The sequence below is a fragment of the Macrotis lagotis genome, chromosome X, assembly GCF_037893015.1.
Source record: "Macrotis lagotis isolate mMagLag1 chromosome X, bilby.v1.9.chrom.fasta, whole genome shotgun sequence".
NCBI lineage: Eukaryota > Metazoa > Chordata > Mammalia > Peramelemorphia > Peramelidae > Macrotis > Macrotis lagotis.
This window is the reverse complement of record NC_133666.1, coordinates 218,557,086-218,576,412: the sequence shown is the minus strand read 5'-3', so window position 1 is coordinate 218,576,412 and position 19,327 is coordinate 218,557,086. Positions and strand designations below refer to the sequence as shown.

Here is a 19,327-nt window from a genome sequence, read left to right as displayed (position 1 = left end):
AATTCTTAACCTAATCTAAAAACAAAAAAACAAAAAAAAATTCTTAACCTTCTTGAAACATAATGTTTCCATGCTGACATCTCATTCTCTTAAAGTTAATCTTATAAGTAAATATCTGTTATGCATAAATTTCTTTCACATCTCTGTTTTATAAATTTATTTTCCTCTTGTTCAAATACACCCCTATTTTCAAAAAGAAAATAAGATTATATATATATATAAAATTTTAAAAAATCAAATGTAGTTTCATATATATATGTAATAATTTCAAAAATTAATTTCAAATCCAATGTAAAACTTTTACCAATGCCAGGGTTATAGGATACATATATAATTTCTTCTTAAATAACAGATATTAAATAAGTTACTTTGATCTTACATATAAATATTCCCTTTAAGAAATACTAGATGGAAGAGCACAGTTTTTCACAATCTTTCTGAGCCAAAAGACCTTGAGTAATATAGCCTTGTTGGCAAGGTAGTCTCCAGTTTTCTTATAACAAATCTCTACAAAGGTGATGGATGATACTTCAGTTCATCCATTGTTTGTTACTATAACACAATCTTAAAGTTTCAAAAAAAGTCTGAATCTGTTCTTAAACAAAGTTTACTAATTATACATTACACATTATGATTACAAGATTTTCTTTATAGTTCTCTTAATAATCTTATAAATTCTAAACTCATCTCTGTTTTCATTGGTAAGGGAAAATAAGAAATGTGGGAAATTTATCTGGGATAAAAATTAGCAGTAATCTCTAATATAGTCTTAGGGATTAACCTTGGGACAGACTTGTACAAAGCATTACAGTTAAGGTACCAGAAACAGAACCGGAGCCTGCATCTCCCTGATTGAAAGGATAATCCTATATTCTTTTGATAATTCTGCCTCTTCCCTCATAAAACTATTATTTAAATTATAAGTTTGAGTGTAAAAAAATTATCATTACTAAAATAACATACTCATAACTTCTAGAATAAATATCATTTCATTTTATTTCATATTGTCTTTCCAATTTTGGAATGTCTAGTTATCTTCAATCAGAGTAATTTTAGACAAAGAGATGCAGAGTATACCTGTATTTTTATTGTATACAATCATCTGTCATTCAGACTTCCTTGGAATTAAAAATACATGGCAAGATATATTTTTCTTCTTTAGTCAACATGCCACATATAATGCACTTTGTTAATCTAAAGCAATCAAACTATTCCACATATAACAAATTTTTGATTCATGACTTCTAAAAGCAAGTTTAAAGATTTGCTGCGATTTGTGTTCATTTAAAAAAAATAGTAAATACCCCCATAAACACACTGAGTTTCCATTTCACTTTCAGAAAAATGGGAAGAAAAATATTTTAAAACTAATTGAGTTAGCATTAGCTTAATGTCTCTGGTGTAATAATCAACAGGAAAATGTTTAACAATAGTTGGAGATTTAAAATTATGTAGGTGATCCATTAAGATGTATAAAAGAAAATAGAGGACATATATCACCCAAATAACATACTTCTGACTGATGTCTTTCTAGATTTGGCTTTTGGTTTTCATTCTTATCCATATAAATAAGCCACAGAAGAGATTAAATGAATTTCTCTAATATAACTCATGGATATCTACTTTCATTTATAAAACTGTTAATAACTTAAAAATTTGTGACCTTTGTTTTAGGTAAGATTTCCTCCAGTCAGAATGTCAGCTGAAAATTCCACAGATCTGGTTCAGTATGTTCCCAAGTAAGTCCTAACAGTTCTAACAATTTACTTTGTTGTTGAAATGCCTTCTTGTAGCCACAAAGGTCCACAAAAAACCTGAGGGGTTATCTTAGTTTATTCTTTTGCCATTGGTATAGACTGAACTATCCCAGTGCATCCTTTCAGAGGAAGCAAATTTTACAAGGAAAGCCTTGATAAATTATTTGATTATTATTGGAAATTAAATGAATAAAATTCCAAAAGATCAAATATAGCAAACTACAAATTTCAAGGTAATAATCTAGTCCTTTGTAATGAAACTAGGGCAGGGAGAGAATGAGAAAAAGTTTAAGAAATCAATAATCATAAGAAAAATTTGCCTTCTGGATCCCATCCAGAGTATGTCCGCAAAAGAATAAAAACTAATTGCCTTTAGTGAAAATGAATAAAGGTGAGATCAAGCCACAGATAAAGACTAAAATGTGTTAATGACCGTAACTCATGTCCTTACTTTAGACCCTCTTGAAGATAATTATGCCTGTTGAAATGGAATATCCCAATGAGAAATGGAATGTGGGTCCCCATGTCAATTTTTACCAAAAGATTCTACAGTGAAACAAAACATTCTACTACTAGATACATTTCCCAAAGTTCATATTTAAATTTCTTTTCTCTTACCCCATCACTGCTGTGAGAAGGGATTCACATACACACACACACACACACACACACACACACACACACAACTCACACTCACAAGACTTAAAAATGTGTACTTACAAAAAGATTGTTTATTCCTTGCTTCTCCTATTCTGTTCTCTTGATATTCATGTCTCAATTTCAATTTATTTAATAAGTTGTATATATTCTTGATTTCTTTATTATTGCTGCTTTTTTTGATTGGTCATGTTTTGATAATGGAGTATTGAAGTTTGTTATTATTATTATTATTATAATTTTCCTCTTGTATTACTGTTAACCTTTATTTTACAAATTTGACAAACTGTTGAATTATTTGACATCTAAATAAAAATTACTATATATATTTTTTAATTTATTTTTTATTCTCATTTTATACAAATGTTTTTCTTTACATTAATAAAATATACTTGTTTACAAGTAAACAAAATACCCCTCCCCGCCATGAATATAGATAGACTTGCTTGGGCAAAAAAGTAAAGGGGGGAGAAAAAAATTAAAATTAAAAAAAATAATAGTAGTAATTGTAGCTATGGCCAGGTGGCGCAATGGATGAAGCACCAGACCTGGAGCCACTGGCACCCGAGGCCATATCCAGCCTCGTAAACCCAATAATCACCCAACCATGTGACATGCAAGCCACCCGATCCCCACTGCCCTGCAAAAACCAAAAAGAAGAAAAAAAGACCCAAAATAAAATAAAAATAGTAATAATAGTAGGGGTGGCTGGGTGGCAGACAGAGCATTGGCCCTTGAGCCAGGAGCACCTGGGTCCAAATCCGGCCCCAGACACCCAATGATCACCCTGCTATGTGGCCCCAGGCAGGCCACCCAGCCCCACTTGCCCTGCACCCTCCCCCAAATAATAAGAACAAAAAATGTGTTTCAGTCTTTGTTCCAACACCATCAACTCTGTTGTGAGTGGATCACATTCTTTATGATAAGTCCATCACAAAAGTTACTTCCATATTTTTTCCAACATTGCCATTGCTGATCGCAACTCCCTCCTTTCTTATTTCTCCACTACCATGTACTATATTTTCTCTCTCCTTTCACTCTGACTTTGCTGTAGGGTTGCTGAGTGGTGCATCAGACAGATCCCTGGTCCTGGGGCCAAGAAGCCCTGAGCCCCCATACCACCCCTTAGGCCCAGAATCCACCTGGCCCTATGGTCCTGGGCAGGCCATCCAATCCCAGCCCCTTGCAAGAAGTAAAAAAATAAAATGTGTTATATCTGACCACTGTCCCCCCCATGTTCCATCCTCTCCTCCTTTATTCACATCCCCATCCCTTCCCCCTGCTCCCTCCTCCTTCTTACTCCAGTTGTCTATACCCCATTGAGTATATTTGCTGTTTCCTCTCCTAGCCATCTCTGATGAGAGCAAAGGTTCCCTCATTCCCCCTTGCCTCCCCCCTTCCATATCATTGCAATAGCTCATTGTAATAAAAAAAAATCTTATTATGTGAAATAGCTTGGACTATTCCCCCTCTCCTTTTTCTTTCTCCCTTTCCATTTCCCTTTTTTTCCTATTGACTCCATTTTTACACCATATTTGATCTTCGAATTCAGCTTTCTCCTGTGCTTCAACTATAAAAGCTCCCTCTACCTGCTCTATTAACTGAGATGGTTCATATGAATATTATCAGTATCATTTTTCTATACATGCAGTTCATCCTCATTAAGTCCCTCATATTTCCCCCCTCTCCTCCAGTCTCCATGCTTCACCTGAGTCCTGTATCTGAAGATCAAACCTTCTGTTCAGCTCTGGCCATTCCAAAAGGAACCTTTGAAATTCCCCTGGTTCATTGAAAGCCCATCTTTTTCCCTGGAAGAGGACATTCAGCTTTGCTGGGTAGTTCATTCTTGGCTGCATTCTAAGCTCTTTTGCCTTCCAGTATATTGTATTCCAAGCTCTACGAGCTTCCAATGTAGCTGCTGCTAAGTCCTGTGTGATACTGACTGCCGCTCCATGATATTTGAACTGTGTCCTTCTGGCTGCTTGTAATATTTTCTCTTTGACTTGGGAGTTCTGGAACTTGGCTATAATATTCCTGGGGGTTGGGTTTTGGGGATCTCTTTCTCAGGGGGATCGGTGGATTCTCTCCATTTCTATTTTGCCCTCTGCTTCTAGAATATCAGGGCAATTTTCCTGTAGTAATTCTTTGAAAATGATGTCAAGGCTCTTTTCCTGATCATGACTTTCAGGTATTCCATTAATTTTCAAATTATCTTTCCTAAGTCTGTTTTCCATATCAGTTGTTTTTTCAATGAGATATTTCACATTTTCTTCTAATTTTTCATTTTTTGGGGTTTTGAAGTATTGATTCCTGATTTCTGGTAAATTCATCAGTCTCCCTGAATTCTATTCTTTGTCTGAAGGATTTATTCTCCTCAGAGAGTTTTCTTATCTCTTTTTTCTATCTGGCCAATTTTGCTTTTTAAAGCATTCTTCTCCTCAATAACTTTTTGAACTGTTTTATCCATTTGACCTAAGCTGTTTTTTAGCATGCTATTTTCTTCAGCATTTTTTTGGATTTCCTTGACTAAGCTGCTGACTTCCTTTTCATGTTTTTCCTGCATCTCTCTCCTTTCTTTTCCCACTTTTTCTTCTAACTCCCTCATTTGATTTTCAAAGTCTTTTTTGAGCTCTCTCATAGCCTCAGCCCAATTTCTGTTTTTCTTGGAGTCTTTAGATGCAGGAGCTTGTGCTTCCTCATCTTCAGACTGAGTATTTTGATCCTTCTTGGGCTCATTTGCAAAATATTTTCAATAGTCTTCCTTTTGTTTCTCTGCTTGCTCATTTTCCCAGCCTGGGCCTGGTTTTGGGGTGCTTCCTGTGCTTTTGGGACCCTCCCACAAGGGTCTCAGTATGTGAGGCTCTGTCCTCCTTCCTGGTCTGTGAATGACCATAAGCGCCCCACTCTGCCACGGGCTGAGGTGGGGGGGCCGCTGCTGTTCTATGGGGGGGGGGGTCTAGACTGGGATCAGGATCTGAATGTGGTCAGAGCCCCAGAGTACTGTTCCAGAGGCAGAGGACATAAGAGCTCTGCAGTCTCTCTTCACTCCCCTCCCTCTGCTCAATGGGCTCATGCCCTGGAGGCTCCTGCTTATGGGCTCCACCTGCTTCTGTTTCCTGGATCTGGGCTGCCAAAAGACCAGGCTGCTGGCTGTGTGCCCTGAGGGCTGGGCTCCACGTGCTTGCCCAGGTGGAGGTCCCCCGCTGCTCCCCCACTCTGTGCCGGTGCTCCCCGGGGTGCAGCCCAGTAGACTCCCCCGCTTCTTCGAGCTGTGGCCCCCAGCGCCCTGGGGCTGCCTCCCGGAGGCTGAAGTTCCTTGGCTCTGGCGGGCCACCCCTCCGGTGGGCCGCCTCTCTGGCCCCGGGGAACAGAGCCTCTCTGCTCTTTTCCATGTTATCTTGGGTAGGAGAACTGCCTCACTGGGTCCCTTTGTGGGTTCTGTCTCTCGAAAGTTTAGTTAGAGTCCTTAGTTTATGAGTTTTTATCAGAGAGTTCCTAAGACTCAATCCCTTCATGTCGCCATCTTGGCTCCGCCCCAAATTGCTATATATTTTATACAGTTTTTTTCTTGAATCATGTAATACCCTTGTCCATTTCTTTTAAGGTTTTTCTAGTGTGAATTCTACTTTATCACCTACTAACACTGTCATTCCTGCATTTTTTTGAGACGTATTTAGACTAATCTAATTTAAATCTTGGCAATTTTTTCCATTAATTTATTTCTTATTAACAATAAATTGATAAGAGTTTGATTCTGGATCCATTCTGTAATTCTTATAATTTTAATAGAAGAATTTAAATGCATGAAAATAATATTAGAGTGACATACAATTCTTCAAAAACTGTGAAAGAAAAAAGTTGAATCCGGTTAAAAATATGTAAAAAGCACATCACACATTTCTTTATGGATAGAAACTATTCTATACACCATGGCATATATTTACAAGGCTACATATTGTACCTAAGACATTTTTAGGAACTATATAAGTATTTATTAAATTTACTTGAAATTTGTTGTAAGAAAGAAGAAGGATCAATTCTAATAGAAATCACATGTATTTGGTTAAAATCTAATGATTGTCTTTAGATTAAAAAATAAAAAAAGAATAAAATCACTGAAAGTCAATTAGTTATATTTCTTTGTGTATCTAAAAAATAAATATAAGGAAATATGCCATTTCCTAGAAAGTTCTCATTACAAAGACAAAGAGAGTTTCATTGTGATAGTCACAATGCCTTTCCAGCTTTTCCTCCCTCTATATTTCCCTATAAATCCCTAGTTTATTCACCATTTCCTAGACAAGTGTTATACTTTTCTAGCTCTGTGGTTTTGCTGGCTTTTTTTTCCCTCATCAGCCCAGAGTGCTATCTCAGAATCATCAGAATATAAATGATTACTGAAATGATGGGAGCTGATGAGATCATTAAATGAAATAGTAGGGAAGTAAATGAGAATTGGGGTCAGGTCAGAACCCCTGGGGTCAACCACAATTAGCAAGCCTGACTTAGTAAAGATCCAACAAAAGAAACTGAGGAGTGGCCAGATAGATAGGAGAACCAAGATAGACTAGTAACACAAAAACATATAGAGAATAAAAATCAAGGAAAGACTTATCAATAATGTAAAAGTTTACAAAATGGGTCAACTAGGAATCTCAATACCATGAGATTTGGCAATTAAGAGATTACTGATAACTTCCAAGAGAGCAATTTCAGTTGAATGGTAAGGTAGGAAATCAGATTAGAGTTAAGAACAGAGGGAGAGGAAACATAATAGAGGCACACATTACAGGCCGTCTTCTTGAGGAGATATTAGGCACTAGAGAAGAAGAGACATAAAGAACAAGTAAGGGTTTTTTGAGAATGGGGGAGACATAGGTACGTCTGTAGATAGTAGAGAATTAGCTAATCAACAGTGAGAAATTGAAGGTAAGTGATAGAGTGGGGATAAAAGAAAGGTCAATTTGCTGAAGAAAGTGGAAAGGAGGAAGAGAAGCTTGGGCCAAGAGACTGGCAGCATTCAAACCATCACCAATGGTCCTATTTTCTATCAGATCAAGTCACTGGGTAGAATGGTTCTGGAAAAGGATATCTTTGCATGATATACACCCCTCTCTATAATAAATATAATGTGCAATTCATGCCATCATTAATTTGGTTGACATGGTAGTTTCAAAATCCAAGGACAACTATTACTATTATTATTATTGTTGTTGTTGTTGTTGTTGTTGTTGTTAATGAAGATGCAAATAAGGTGGGAGAAGAGATGCAGAATGCTTACATATTAGGAATCAGTTTCAGGCTCAAAGGCCTGAGGTACTATACATCCTTCTTCTCCTTCAGGGACCCTATTGCTCTATATCTACCCGAGTTCAATTCTGGGGGGATCTTGACCTCTAAGAGGGATGGGAGTTAGGTTCCCTTATCTCCTACTCTTTGACTTACCTCCATCCCAATGGTCTGGTTAAAGTTTGTCTTCTTATCTCACAGCTAGGTCTCCCCTGTTGGAATCAGGTATGGATTTCCTATACACAAAAGAAATTTTAAAATACAAAAAACTCTTACAAGTAACCATTAATAGAACTACTTAAAACAGAAACCTTGACTTATAACTACTATTATTTTCTTTCCCAGGAAGTGAGCAATTTAAATCTGACCAAAATATAAACCAGTTTCAGTGAATAAGTAGGATCGTATTTCACCTCGGTTTTGTACTATCCAAACAACTTCCAGTCATCCTTCTTAATGAAGCAACTCCTAGTTTCCTCCAGTCAGTGAACTCAAAAGACCTCTGGATCTCTTAATTCAACAGGTCACTTTCAAGTTTGATCATGTCTAACCCATGGTTGATGCTTGGTCATCCACTCAAGAAAGGAAACCTAAAACAGAAACGGTGGCCAAGGCTAGGGGTTAAATTGCAAGTTTGCCTAGTGGAGTTCCCTTACTCCAGCTTTCATATGAGAGTGATGGATATTATATTATGGTGGGCAAGAGTCATCCCATCTTCTATGCCTTATTAAAAGGCTCAGAGATACAAGATGCCAAGAGGTTTTGCTACATGACTTGTAAGGCAAATTCCCCTCTGGCACTAACATTTTATGAAAATTTATTTTCTCTTGAGACTTACGAGTCTTAACTCTGAAGATTCTTAATTTGATTTGAAATTTTGTAGATGGGATACAATATTCATAGTGGGTCTACCTCTGATTCTAAGGGAAAAAGAAGCTGAAGAAATGAAGTGATTTCTACCAGCAGCCCTAAAGGCTGAATTGAAGCCAATATATGTTTCAATGATTCTCACAGGAGAATATTTGGGAGAGGTAAATGTCCTCTGACTGAATACTAGTGCTTTATATTTAAAGTCTGTACATATAAAAGTTTCATTAAGTCAAATGGGTAAAATGATACATGATTTATTATTTCTCCTTATGAGTGGAATAAGGCATCTAGAGTCTGAAAGGAATTGTTTTCAGAGACTGTTTTTTAGCATATTGGCAGTCATTTTATTATACAATGATACATTATTTTTGATGCTACATTATGAAGACTTATATTTCATGATTCTAGTAATTGTGAAATAGAGTTCTAGTAATTCTTTGATATATCAGAAAGTTAAGTAAAAATAAGATTATTATATTGTTTGGGGATAACTCAGATAAGTCATCTAGTACTGTAGAGTAGTTGAGTCATATTAATTAAAGACAGTAATTATGTGGTAGCAAAATCAAAGGCCTGGGTCAAATTCTACTTCTCAATATTTAAGGTGTGACTTGGAGGGAGGCACATCTTTGGGTGTCACTTTTTTCATCTGTAATGTAGAAAAAATAGTGGTTGGAGCATTTACTTTTCCAGGGTTATTATATGAATCAAATGCATTTAAAGTACTTTGCAAACCTTAAAGAACCATGCAATTATCAGAGTTTATGATTCTCATCTCTAGACTAAGTTCAGATGCCATATCAAAAAACCTGAAACAGAAAAAGTGAATTAGCAAAGAAGCAAACCTGTTTGGGATGTGTGTATATGTGTGTTTGTGTCTATGATTCCTGCTTGGTTCATTTTCTTTATAGGAACCCCAAAAAGTTAATTTATTTTTATTATTACCTTGTTTCTGTTCCTTGGTTCAGGATAATTTAGTGATATCTCTGTTAGGAGATATCCCTAAAAATGGAAATTATATACTTTTCATTAAGCAAAACCCCTAGGGGGATTGAAAAAGATAAAATGATTCTTCTGGGAAAAGAGAGACTTTGAGTCATCTTTCCAAGAAGACCATTATAATGTCGCTGAATAAACCTAGGGTCCCATGAAAATCTGTAAAGCCAGTCTAAAGGTATAGTATAATATAGGTCACACTTCATCCCATCTCTTCTCTCCTTCTCCCCACCTCAAGTTTGGCTTGTACAAAAAAAAAATCCATTTTGTTATTATTTCCATTTATATTTGTCTGATTTGCCTTCAGTTCCCCACCTTAGAGGTAATATATGGAATACAGTACAGGCCCAAGTCTTTCCCCCAGATCCACATCTTCCCCTTTTCTCAAATTGTGATGATGAGAATTATCTCACATTCATGCATCATTTTAAGGTTTACAAAACACTTGTGTACTTTTGCTGGTTGCTGAGGGAGGTGTAAAGATTAGTAGACTATTCCTCCACAGAATTTTTCCAAGACACTAATTCTCCTAAAATTTATTTTGATGTTTTCTACTGAGTCTAATTAGACCCATAACTTAGCCAACGTTATACATATAACAACATATACAAGTTTTTCTTCTATTCTTCCTTTGCTATAATCAGTATGTTGCATTGAACAAAATCTTGCCTCTGACTATTGACCCCAAAACAACATGTTTATTGAGTTCTCTGAAGTAGATTTGTCTGTTCACATGAAGAGAGCAGGGGGAAAAAGTGAGATGTTTATTGAATTCTCTGAAGTAGATTTGTCTGTTCACAAGAAGAGAGCAGGGGAAAAAAGTAAGATGCATCTGCTAACTGGGGCATAAGCAGAGTAAGTCATAAAAATCAAATAGAACTAGTGCTTCAGGTTTGATTTTTGCATATTTCATCCTTTAAAATGTGTTGCATTTTTTGCTTGCAATAGTTTTGAAAGTTATCAATTTATAAATTTAGAGATTTGAAAAGGTCTCTTGATTTTTTTCATCTAGGAATTGGCAATTTCTATCTATATCAGACCAGTCAATTATATTACTTTTCCTCATCTTGACAGATTAAATACAGATTTGAGTGCCTTTTGATAATTTAAAAAAGATGGACTAAAAAAAAAGCAAGAAGATTGCATATGTCAGATGAGAATCTCAAAGATAAGAAATGACCACATTTTGACTCCAGGGAAATATCATTGTCCAAGATATTTTTGGATAATAATATCAGGGGCAGACATTTGTGGCTTTTCCAGGACTGAGAAAACCCACCTAAAAATGACTACAAGTGAGTCAGTCAGTATTACTGTGTCCCAAGTACTGTGCTAAACATTGAAGATAAAAGTGTAATGTACAATTGATAAAACAATCAAATCATCCTTCTCTGTCTGAAGTATTAACACTATGCCATGCCCAATAAATGCATTAGGTGAAAATAGATCTCAGTTCTTCAGTAGATGTGATCCAAGCCTGAGCAGCTTTCAAGGTTACATAGGAAGTCTGCTCCAATTGGTTGAGGAATTGAATGTATTGTAGGAGCACCATAATGTAAATTGTACAATTACATAAAATTATGGAGTAAGATTCACATATTTAGTGAAGCAGTGAGCCAGGAGAGAGAACCACCCCTGAAAAGGAATGTTTGGGAACTTTTCATCAGCAAAGGCTGCTTCTCCTCCTCTTGGTCAAATCTTGTAATCTCCAAAGGGTCTGGAGGATTTGTTATGTCCTAATAGCATCTCAGAAAGTTTCTGCAGAAGGATCCAAGAACAAACTACATTTGATGGGGAAATCAGAATCAAGACTTGACAAAGCAGAAAACCTACAGAGAAAAACATCTTGAGAACTCCAAAAAGAACTTTAAGAAATTGTTCCACCTTTTTACAACATGTGATCTCTGAGCTTGAACTTGCTTTCTCTTGGATTCTTTTTTGTACAGGCAGAAGAGTATGTGGTAGTCTTCTAGGAGAAACATTGTATATTTTAGTTGGGAGAAGAAACCCCAAAATCTGAAATAATTTTAGAAAAGAATTATCTCATTTGATAGAGGAGAGTCAGAAGAAGCTATGACTTCCTTTCCTTAAGGTTCTATGAGATTTCAGACAAGGTAAAGATATTTGCCTGATTGGTTTCAAATAAGTAGTATGTAGCCTCCAGAAGTGTGGTTGGGGATGTATAACAGCTGGTAAATCAAACTAATGAGGGGAACCCAAAATACAAGTTTTGGTTGAACACAAAACAATATCCAAGTGTCCCCAAGAAAACACTGGATGGTACCTAAGTATTCCTTACAAATCATCTGGCTTCCCTAGAGTATTTCTTGGGGTCAATCTGACCTCTGCAAGTAAGCTTCAGGATTAGAGAAATTCTAGTCACATAAAGCTAGATTCAAATAATATTTAATAAATATTAAATAATAAACTTTTTCACAGTAACAATTATTTTTATGGTGCCACTTTAGAAAATAATTATTTGTAAAACCTAATTGATTTTATGAATTGATAATCATGGCTAGAGACACAATGATAATCCTTACTGGACCTAATGCTCATGAACTAGATAGTTTGGCTAAGCACTCAGGTTTCTAGCCCTGAGGAGACATAGTGCCAGGTCCTGAGGACTTTACTATCAGTGTGAGTGTGCATTGGTTTAATAACTCAAGAGCTTAACATAAAGAAAGGCAAAAACATAGTCCCTACTATCAAAGAGATCACATTCTAATACTACTAGATATATACAGGATAAATAAAGTGTAAATGGAGATTAAGCTCAAAGAGAAAGCAATAATTTGAGGGGAGGAGGGAAAGGACAAACAAAACTGGAAAAGGCCTAAAGCAAGTGATGAGATTGGAACTAAGCCTTGAAAGAAGCCAGGGAATCCAGGGAGCAGAAGCAAAGAGAAATAACATTCCAATCATGGATGATAGTCAGTGAAAAGATATAAAGTTGAGAGTGTCTTGTCTGAGGAATAGTAAGGTCATTGTAGCTGGATAGAATATGTGGAAAGGAGTAAAATATAAAAAGACTAGAAAGAGAAGAAAGTACCAGATTGTGAATGGATTAAAGGCTGAACAAAACATTTTCTATTTGGTTCTGGAATATTAGGGAGACCCTGAGATTTATTGAGTAAGGGGGATTATATGGTCACACTTGTGTTTTGGAAAAATCACTTTAGTAACTAAGCAAAGATTAGATTCAAGTGAGGAAAGATTTGACACCATCAAACTAATTAAATAGTTATTGTAATAGCCTATATATGAGACAATGAGAGGCTGTACCACAGTGTGTTAGTAGACAAATGTGTTAGTAGAAAGAAATCACAATTTACTACAGACTGGGTATGTGGAGTGAGTTCAATAAAAGAGCAAAAGGGGCAACTAGGTGGTGCAGTGGATAGAGCACTGGCCCTGGAGTCAGGAGGACCTGAGTTCAAATCCAGCCTCAGACACTTAATAATTACCTAGCTGTGTGGCCTTGGGCAAGCCACTTAACTGCATTGCCTTGCAAAAGATAAAATAAAAACAAAAGCAAAGGATAATGTCAAGGCTACAAGTCTGGGGAATGAGGGGGATAAGGACCCTTAAAATAAAAGGAAAGTTTAGAAGAATTAATGGCTAACATAAAGAATAATGAATTCCGTTTTTTAGAATGTCGAACCTGAGATGCTTTTAAGTTTTTAGTTTTGAGATACCTAAAAGTTAGGTAGGGATGTGGGCCTAGAACTCAGGAGAGAGGTTATGGCTGGATATGGGAACTGTCTACCTAGAAAATCCATGAGTTTACTGAATGAAACAATAAAGAAGGAGTGGAGAAGGTACAGGACAGAACCCTAGAGGTACCCACAGATACTGGGAATGATCTGAAGAACAAGAAAAATAAAATTAAGAAGTCAGATCGAAGATGAACCAGGATAGGCAATGTCACAAAAACCTAACAAGGAAAGAGTATCTGAGAGAAGAGAATAATCAATAATGTCAAAGATTGAAGACAGGCCTAGAAGGATGAAGACTGAGAAGACTATGACATTTGGTAAGTAGGAGATCATTGGTGAACTATGGATTATAACAATATAAATGAAATGAACAGTAGCACAAAATAATAAAAAAATGTATGCTATGAAAATTATAGTAACCAGATTTGATTCCAAGGAAGAGATATGAACATATATTTTTCTTCATATCTTTATAAATGTGGGAGTTTACAGGTATGGAAGAATGCACATTATCAGACAGCTTCATTTTATTGGTTAGTTCAGCTGAACTGTCTTTTCCCCCTCTTTTTTAATTCTTTGATATTAAGAATGGCTTTTTGAGAGGGAGAAAGATAGGAAAGGAAATTTAGATGATGTGAAAAACAATTGATATCAATACAAATAGGTTTTTAAAAAATAAGCACCATTAAATGACAACAGCCAAAAATAAAATTTTAAAAAACTTTGCCCATATCCCTTCTCGATTGCTTTCTCATATAGAATGCCAGTTCATGGAATCCTACCTTTTTTAAATGTGGAAGCACAAAATGATTTTGAGCAGAAGTGATTTGGTTAGCTGTAAGCATGAGATCCTTTGCAAAATCTGAAATTGCTATAGAGGATGGATGGGAAGGGGGAGAGAATGGAGGCAGGCAAGTCTCTTAGGAAACTGTTGTAATGGCCAAGGAATATGATAATGAGCATCTGTATTCATGTTAGAGTAATGGAAATAAAGAGATGAGAAAATATGTGGGAGAGATTTTGAAGACAGAATTGACAGGTCTTGGGAAATGATTGGATAGAGAGTGAAAAAAAGAAATTCAGAAATAATCTCAAGGATTTTAAATAATGGAAACAATCTATTAAATGGTGATGATAATGACAGAAATGGAGAAATACAATCAGATTTTGAGGAAAATATCATAAATCCTTTCTTTGTCTAATTCCATTAATTCTACCCTCATCCAGAGCTGCCTTCCTGCTTTCCTAAATCCTACCTTAACATACAGTTTGCCTATGTGACTAGAAAATCCTATTTTCCATAGAATCAATGACTATTGAAACTATCATAAAGATTAGCTAGTCTGGGGAGGCTAGGTGGTGTAGTGGATAAAGCACCGGCCTTGGAGTCAGGAGTACCTGCGTTCAAATCCGGTCTCAGACACAATTATTACCTAGCTGTGTGGCCTTGGGCAAGCCACTTAACACCATTTGCCCTGCAAAAAACCTAAAAAAAAAAGATTAGCTAGTCTGTATTCCTCATTTTATATTATTCCCATGTTGAAAAATCCCCTATGGTTCTCTATGTCCCACCTCTGCCTGATTTTTAAAATAAAATTTCATGCCATTGTCTCACTTGATATCTCCTCCAATTTCATGACATATAACCTCAACTTCTATCAACCCACTTTCCCATGACACCCAATGTTGATTTATAATTTATTTCTTCATTTTCTTGGAATGTCATCTGTTCTACCCTCCTAATTTTGCTGATTATATTTCTTTGTCAAGTCTCACCTTCTCCATGGTGAAGTCATATTTAATTCTCCAAGCCTTCTTCGGTGGTCTTGTTGTGACCTGAAAAAGAGTCCCTAACCAATTCTAGAAAGGGAGACCATGAGATCCAGGCTCAGTCATTTGCTCTTTCTGATGCAAGGGCTGGGACTTTGTGGTATGTAGACATTTATCACTAAGCATGTTGGTTTAAAAAAGATTAGCTCAGTGAAACTTCAGGAATAGCTATCCTACAGTTGGATAGGATCAAATGATTCCTAAGGCAAAAATAACTTTGTTTAGAAGGGCCAGAGACTTTCTGTAATATGAGGAACCACCTATAAATATATTTAATGCAAAGAGTCCTGGAAATATTGTCCAGAGTTCTGGATTCCAACCCAAGGTCAAAACTGACTTATCTATGTCACTATATAGATATATATATATAGATATATAGATATATAGATATATATGTAATTTACTCTCTCTGAGTATCCATTTCCTTATCTGTAAAATGCTTAATTAGGCTTTGTGAATATTAAAAGTACTATAGAAATATGACTTGTTATGTTGTTATGGAGATAACTTATTAAAGCAACACACCTTTTTTCATTGTCCTCTGAGATCAGTTGTGACAACATGTTTATAGGAAGTCATTCTCTCTTCTGGTTGCAATTTCCAATGACTATAATGGTGTAGTGAAAGCTTTATCTTTTCATTTTGAAAGAATGTTGTAGGCAACCACTGTCACTAAGACCAATAAAGACTACACCCATCACAGCCCTCTACTAAGCTGCTTAAACCAGTTCAAGATACATTGAATACTGATCAAAGGGGTACCTGTGCCTAAGCCCAACTATTACCACAAAGAAGAAAAAACAAATAGCAAGCCAGAAGAAACAATGAACCTATTTTCCTACAAATATCTTTGATATAAAAGCCAGGAAGAAAAATTTTTGAAAAATCTTTACTAATCTATTCAAACATTCTCTCCAATATTTTTAAAAGGAAAAAACTCACAAGGATTAGGGAATAGAGGGGGGAAGTTGAGACTAACATGTGCTTGAGTTAAAGAGTTCTGAGCTGCAAAGAATTTTAATAAAGCTAGCTGGTTGTCTACATTAATCCAGCATCTATATAGTGAGCCCCTGGGGCACTGGCCACAAGGGGCACACTGGCCCAGGTTGGAAGTCAAAACTTTTGTGTTGAAAGCAATGAGAGCAGTCTCATTTAAGTGACATAAGAATAATGAGATACGTTTAACAGTGTTATTATGGAAAAAAGTACATTATTATTACCTACGGAATTTTCTGAAGCAAAAATGTTAAATTAATCCTTGCAGGAAGGAGTTGAAAAAGTTTCCTCATCTATTAAATGAGAGATATGGACTTGATAACTCCTAATTAGTGTCATTTTAAACTAATACATTTCATGATCTCCAAGTTTGCTTGGACTTTGTTTTCTAGGAAAAAAAGAAGAGAACAACAAGAGGAAATGACAATTATTTACTGATATATATATATATGACAGACAATGGTCAAAATAAACATTTTTCACTATTTCTTGAAAGTCTTAGAAACTCTGATTTCCTTCAAAACACCACTCAAACACCATTGCCTATAAGGACGTCTTTCCTATTCTCCCTAACTGCTTACTTCCTATCTTCCACATCCCCTTCCCATTACCTCATATTGATTTTGTGTATATTTTATGTATATTCTATACATACTTGTCTCACTCCGCAGAACATAAGCTCCTTGAGGGCAATGACTGCTTCATTTTGTCTTTTCATCTACAGTGTCTAGCCTTTGGTATGCATTAATAAATACTTGCTGAGTGATTGATTTAAACACATGAAACATGTAACTGCAAAACTGTCCAATAGTTGAGGCACACATCTCTCTCAATCTTTCTGTTCTGCACTCACCGCTACATTTGTAAATAGACAAGCTTGACTCCCAAATCCCTATATCTTGTTCTAGCTTAAAGTATGTTTTTAAATTTATTGTATGCATACTTATACACAGGGATGTGCTGACAAATATTTGACAACTGGCTTTCTGAAAACGTACAATACATTAAGTTTAAACTTTGCCTAGGCAATCAACCAAACAATAAAGCCTTGATTTGTAACACTTGTCTATTTATAAGGTATAAATGCACACCCTGAAAATTTGACTGTTGTTCTTGGAGTTGGTGCAAGCTAGCTCTAGTATACTCTGAGTTTATTATATACTTAGTACCATAGTTGTATTAATGGAGAACACAGTTAATAGAGTAACACAGTTCTGTGTAATGGAGAAAAAAAAATTAGGAAGAAGAATAATTCTGATTTCTTCCCTAATGAAATTTCTCCCTATATCTTATAATATAAAACTGCTATATTGTAATATACCTTTTGTTTACATGGAAAACCTTAAAAAGGTATGGCATGAAGTCGAGACAATGAGAGACCCCTGCCTTTTAGAAGGAACATAAGCAAGATGCTGACCACTGTGGTTCTTAAAACCTCACTCATCCTCTTTGTTTCACTGAAGTCTGATAAGTCCAGGAGTTGAAAGAACCTAGTGAGGGGGTGGCTAGGTGGCACAGTGGAAAAGTACCCGCCCTGGAGTCAGGAGTACCTGGGTTCAATTCTGGTCTCAGACACTTAATAATTACCTAGCTATGTGGCCTTGGGCAAGCCACTTAACCCCATTGCCTCGCAAAAAAACTTAAAAAAAAAAAAGAACCTAGTGGAAAGGAGAAAGGAATAGACAACAAGAATTTCAATTTGGCTTCTTCTTCCTCAATTTTATCAATATAAAAGTCTTGATTTCTTTTTTTTCTCCTCCTCTGGTCAGGGATCAGCCTTTTCTACCTGCCATTCCAGGAAACATAAACTATCCCATGGAAGAACGACTAGCTAGCCAGGAGAGAACCATAGCTGTTCTTCTCGAACAGGCCTTTCATATCAAGGACGAGCTCTCATCTTGTCTTCAAGGGAACCATGGATTCCAAAAAGAGGAGACAATGGCCCGGAAGCTGCTAGAAAACCACATCCAGACTATCACCAGCATTGTCAAAAAACTTAACCAGAACATCCAGGTGACTTTTGTTTTCCATTTGGTGGTATTATTATTATTTAACAAAGAATATCTACTACCAGCACCTTTTTAAGTGGCATAAATCTGTTGTTATCTTTGCTATAATGGCAAATGGTTAGTACTAAAATTATCATGTGAAAGTGATAGAATTGAACTGGAAATTCCAATTCCTAGAGTAAATGCAATTGAGGACATTTTGATAAATGGAGGGAAGAGGAAGAACAGAGGAAGCAGAGACCCTAGTATACTCCACGTTTGGCATGTACTACAATCTCTGTTGATTTCATATCTGATCCAAACTTATAAACTGTGGCCTGAGCTGTCAGGCCAGGTGGTACATAGGATCTTCCCCTATATTATGATGCAGCATACCAGGATGACTATGAGGGACTCTGACAGGGGTAACCCAGATGGCAACAGGAACCTTGGAGCAGAGGCAAAGTGAGGGGAGCAGTATGCTTCTTTCCCCAAGGACCATAGTATGTGAGTGAAGTTGTACTTATCCCCCCCATCCCCCACGTCAATCTCATTGACTCACATTCTACCACTATATTGCTTCTATCCCTTCTTTCCTTTCTTGTCCAACTGATCCAGGAAGAAATATGCTCCTACCTACCACCCCCTCCAAATATTAACAGCCTGGGATAAAACCCCAGTTAATGGCTTGAGAGTTGTAAAAAGAGGTTAATTTTATCATATCTGTAGGAGTTAGTACAAGCTAAAAATGTAAAAGTTCTTAAAAGGTAGTTTAGATAAATCTATTGATACACTTGAAAATAAGTTAAGAAAACCTAGCCACTTGGGAGCTTTCTCCTTTTGAAAGTTTCATAGAAGATAATTACACCCTCCTTCAACATGCCCTCTTTGTCCAGAGAGGTGGAGATAGAGACAGAGATAGAGTCAGAGTGACAGAGACACAAAAACAAACAGAGAGAGAGATAGAGAAACAAAGACAGAAACAGAAACAGAGACAGAACTAGCCTGAACAGGTTATGGATCTGACTCTATATGCCATCTCTTATTTTATATTTAAGGTCAATAAACCTTGAAGACCCATTTTTTCTATACTTATGAGGACTATTCTGACAAAACATTTGCAAGAATGTCATAGGACCATAGATTTAGAGTTAGAAGGTTCTATAGAAATTGTCAACTCCAACCCTCTCACTTTACAAATGAAGAAACTGAAGTTTAGAGAGGC

General features: G+C 36.2%; 1 protein-coding gene across 1 annotated transcript in view; it reads left to right on the top strand.

The window, feature by feature from the left end:
• Positions 1 to 1,680: 1,680 nt before the first annotated feature.
• The window catches only part of FAM81B (family with sequence similarity 81 member B), a 76,326-nt gene continuing 58,679 nt past the window's right edge, over positions 1,681 to 19,327 (top strand). Inside the window, exons 1-2 of the mRNA XM_074202239.1 lie at positions 1,681 to 1,739; positions 17,884 to 18,127. Of these exons, the coding sequence (XP_074058340.1) occupies positions 1,696 to 1,739; positions 17,884 to 18,127 (288 nt within the window). The 5' untranslated portion in view covers positions 1,681 to 1,695. The remainder of the gene's footprint in view (positions 1,740 to 17,883; positions 18,128 to 19,327) is intronic.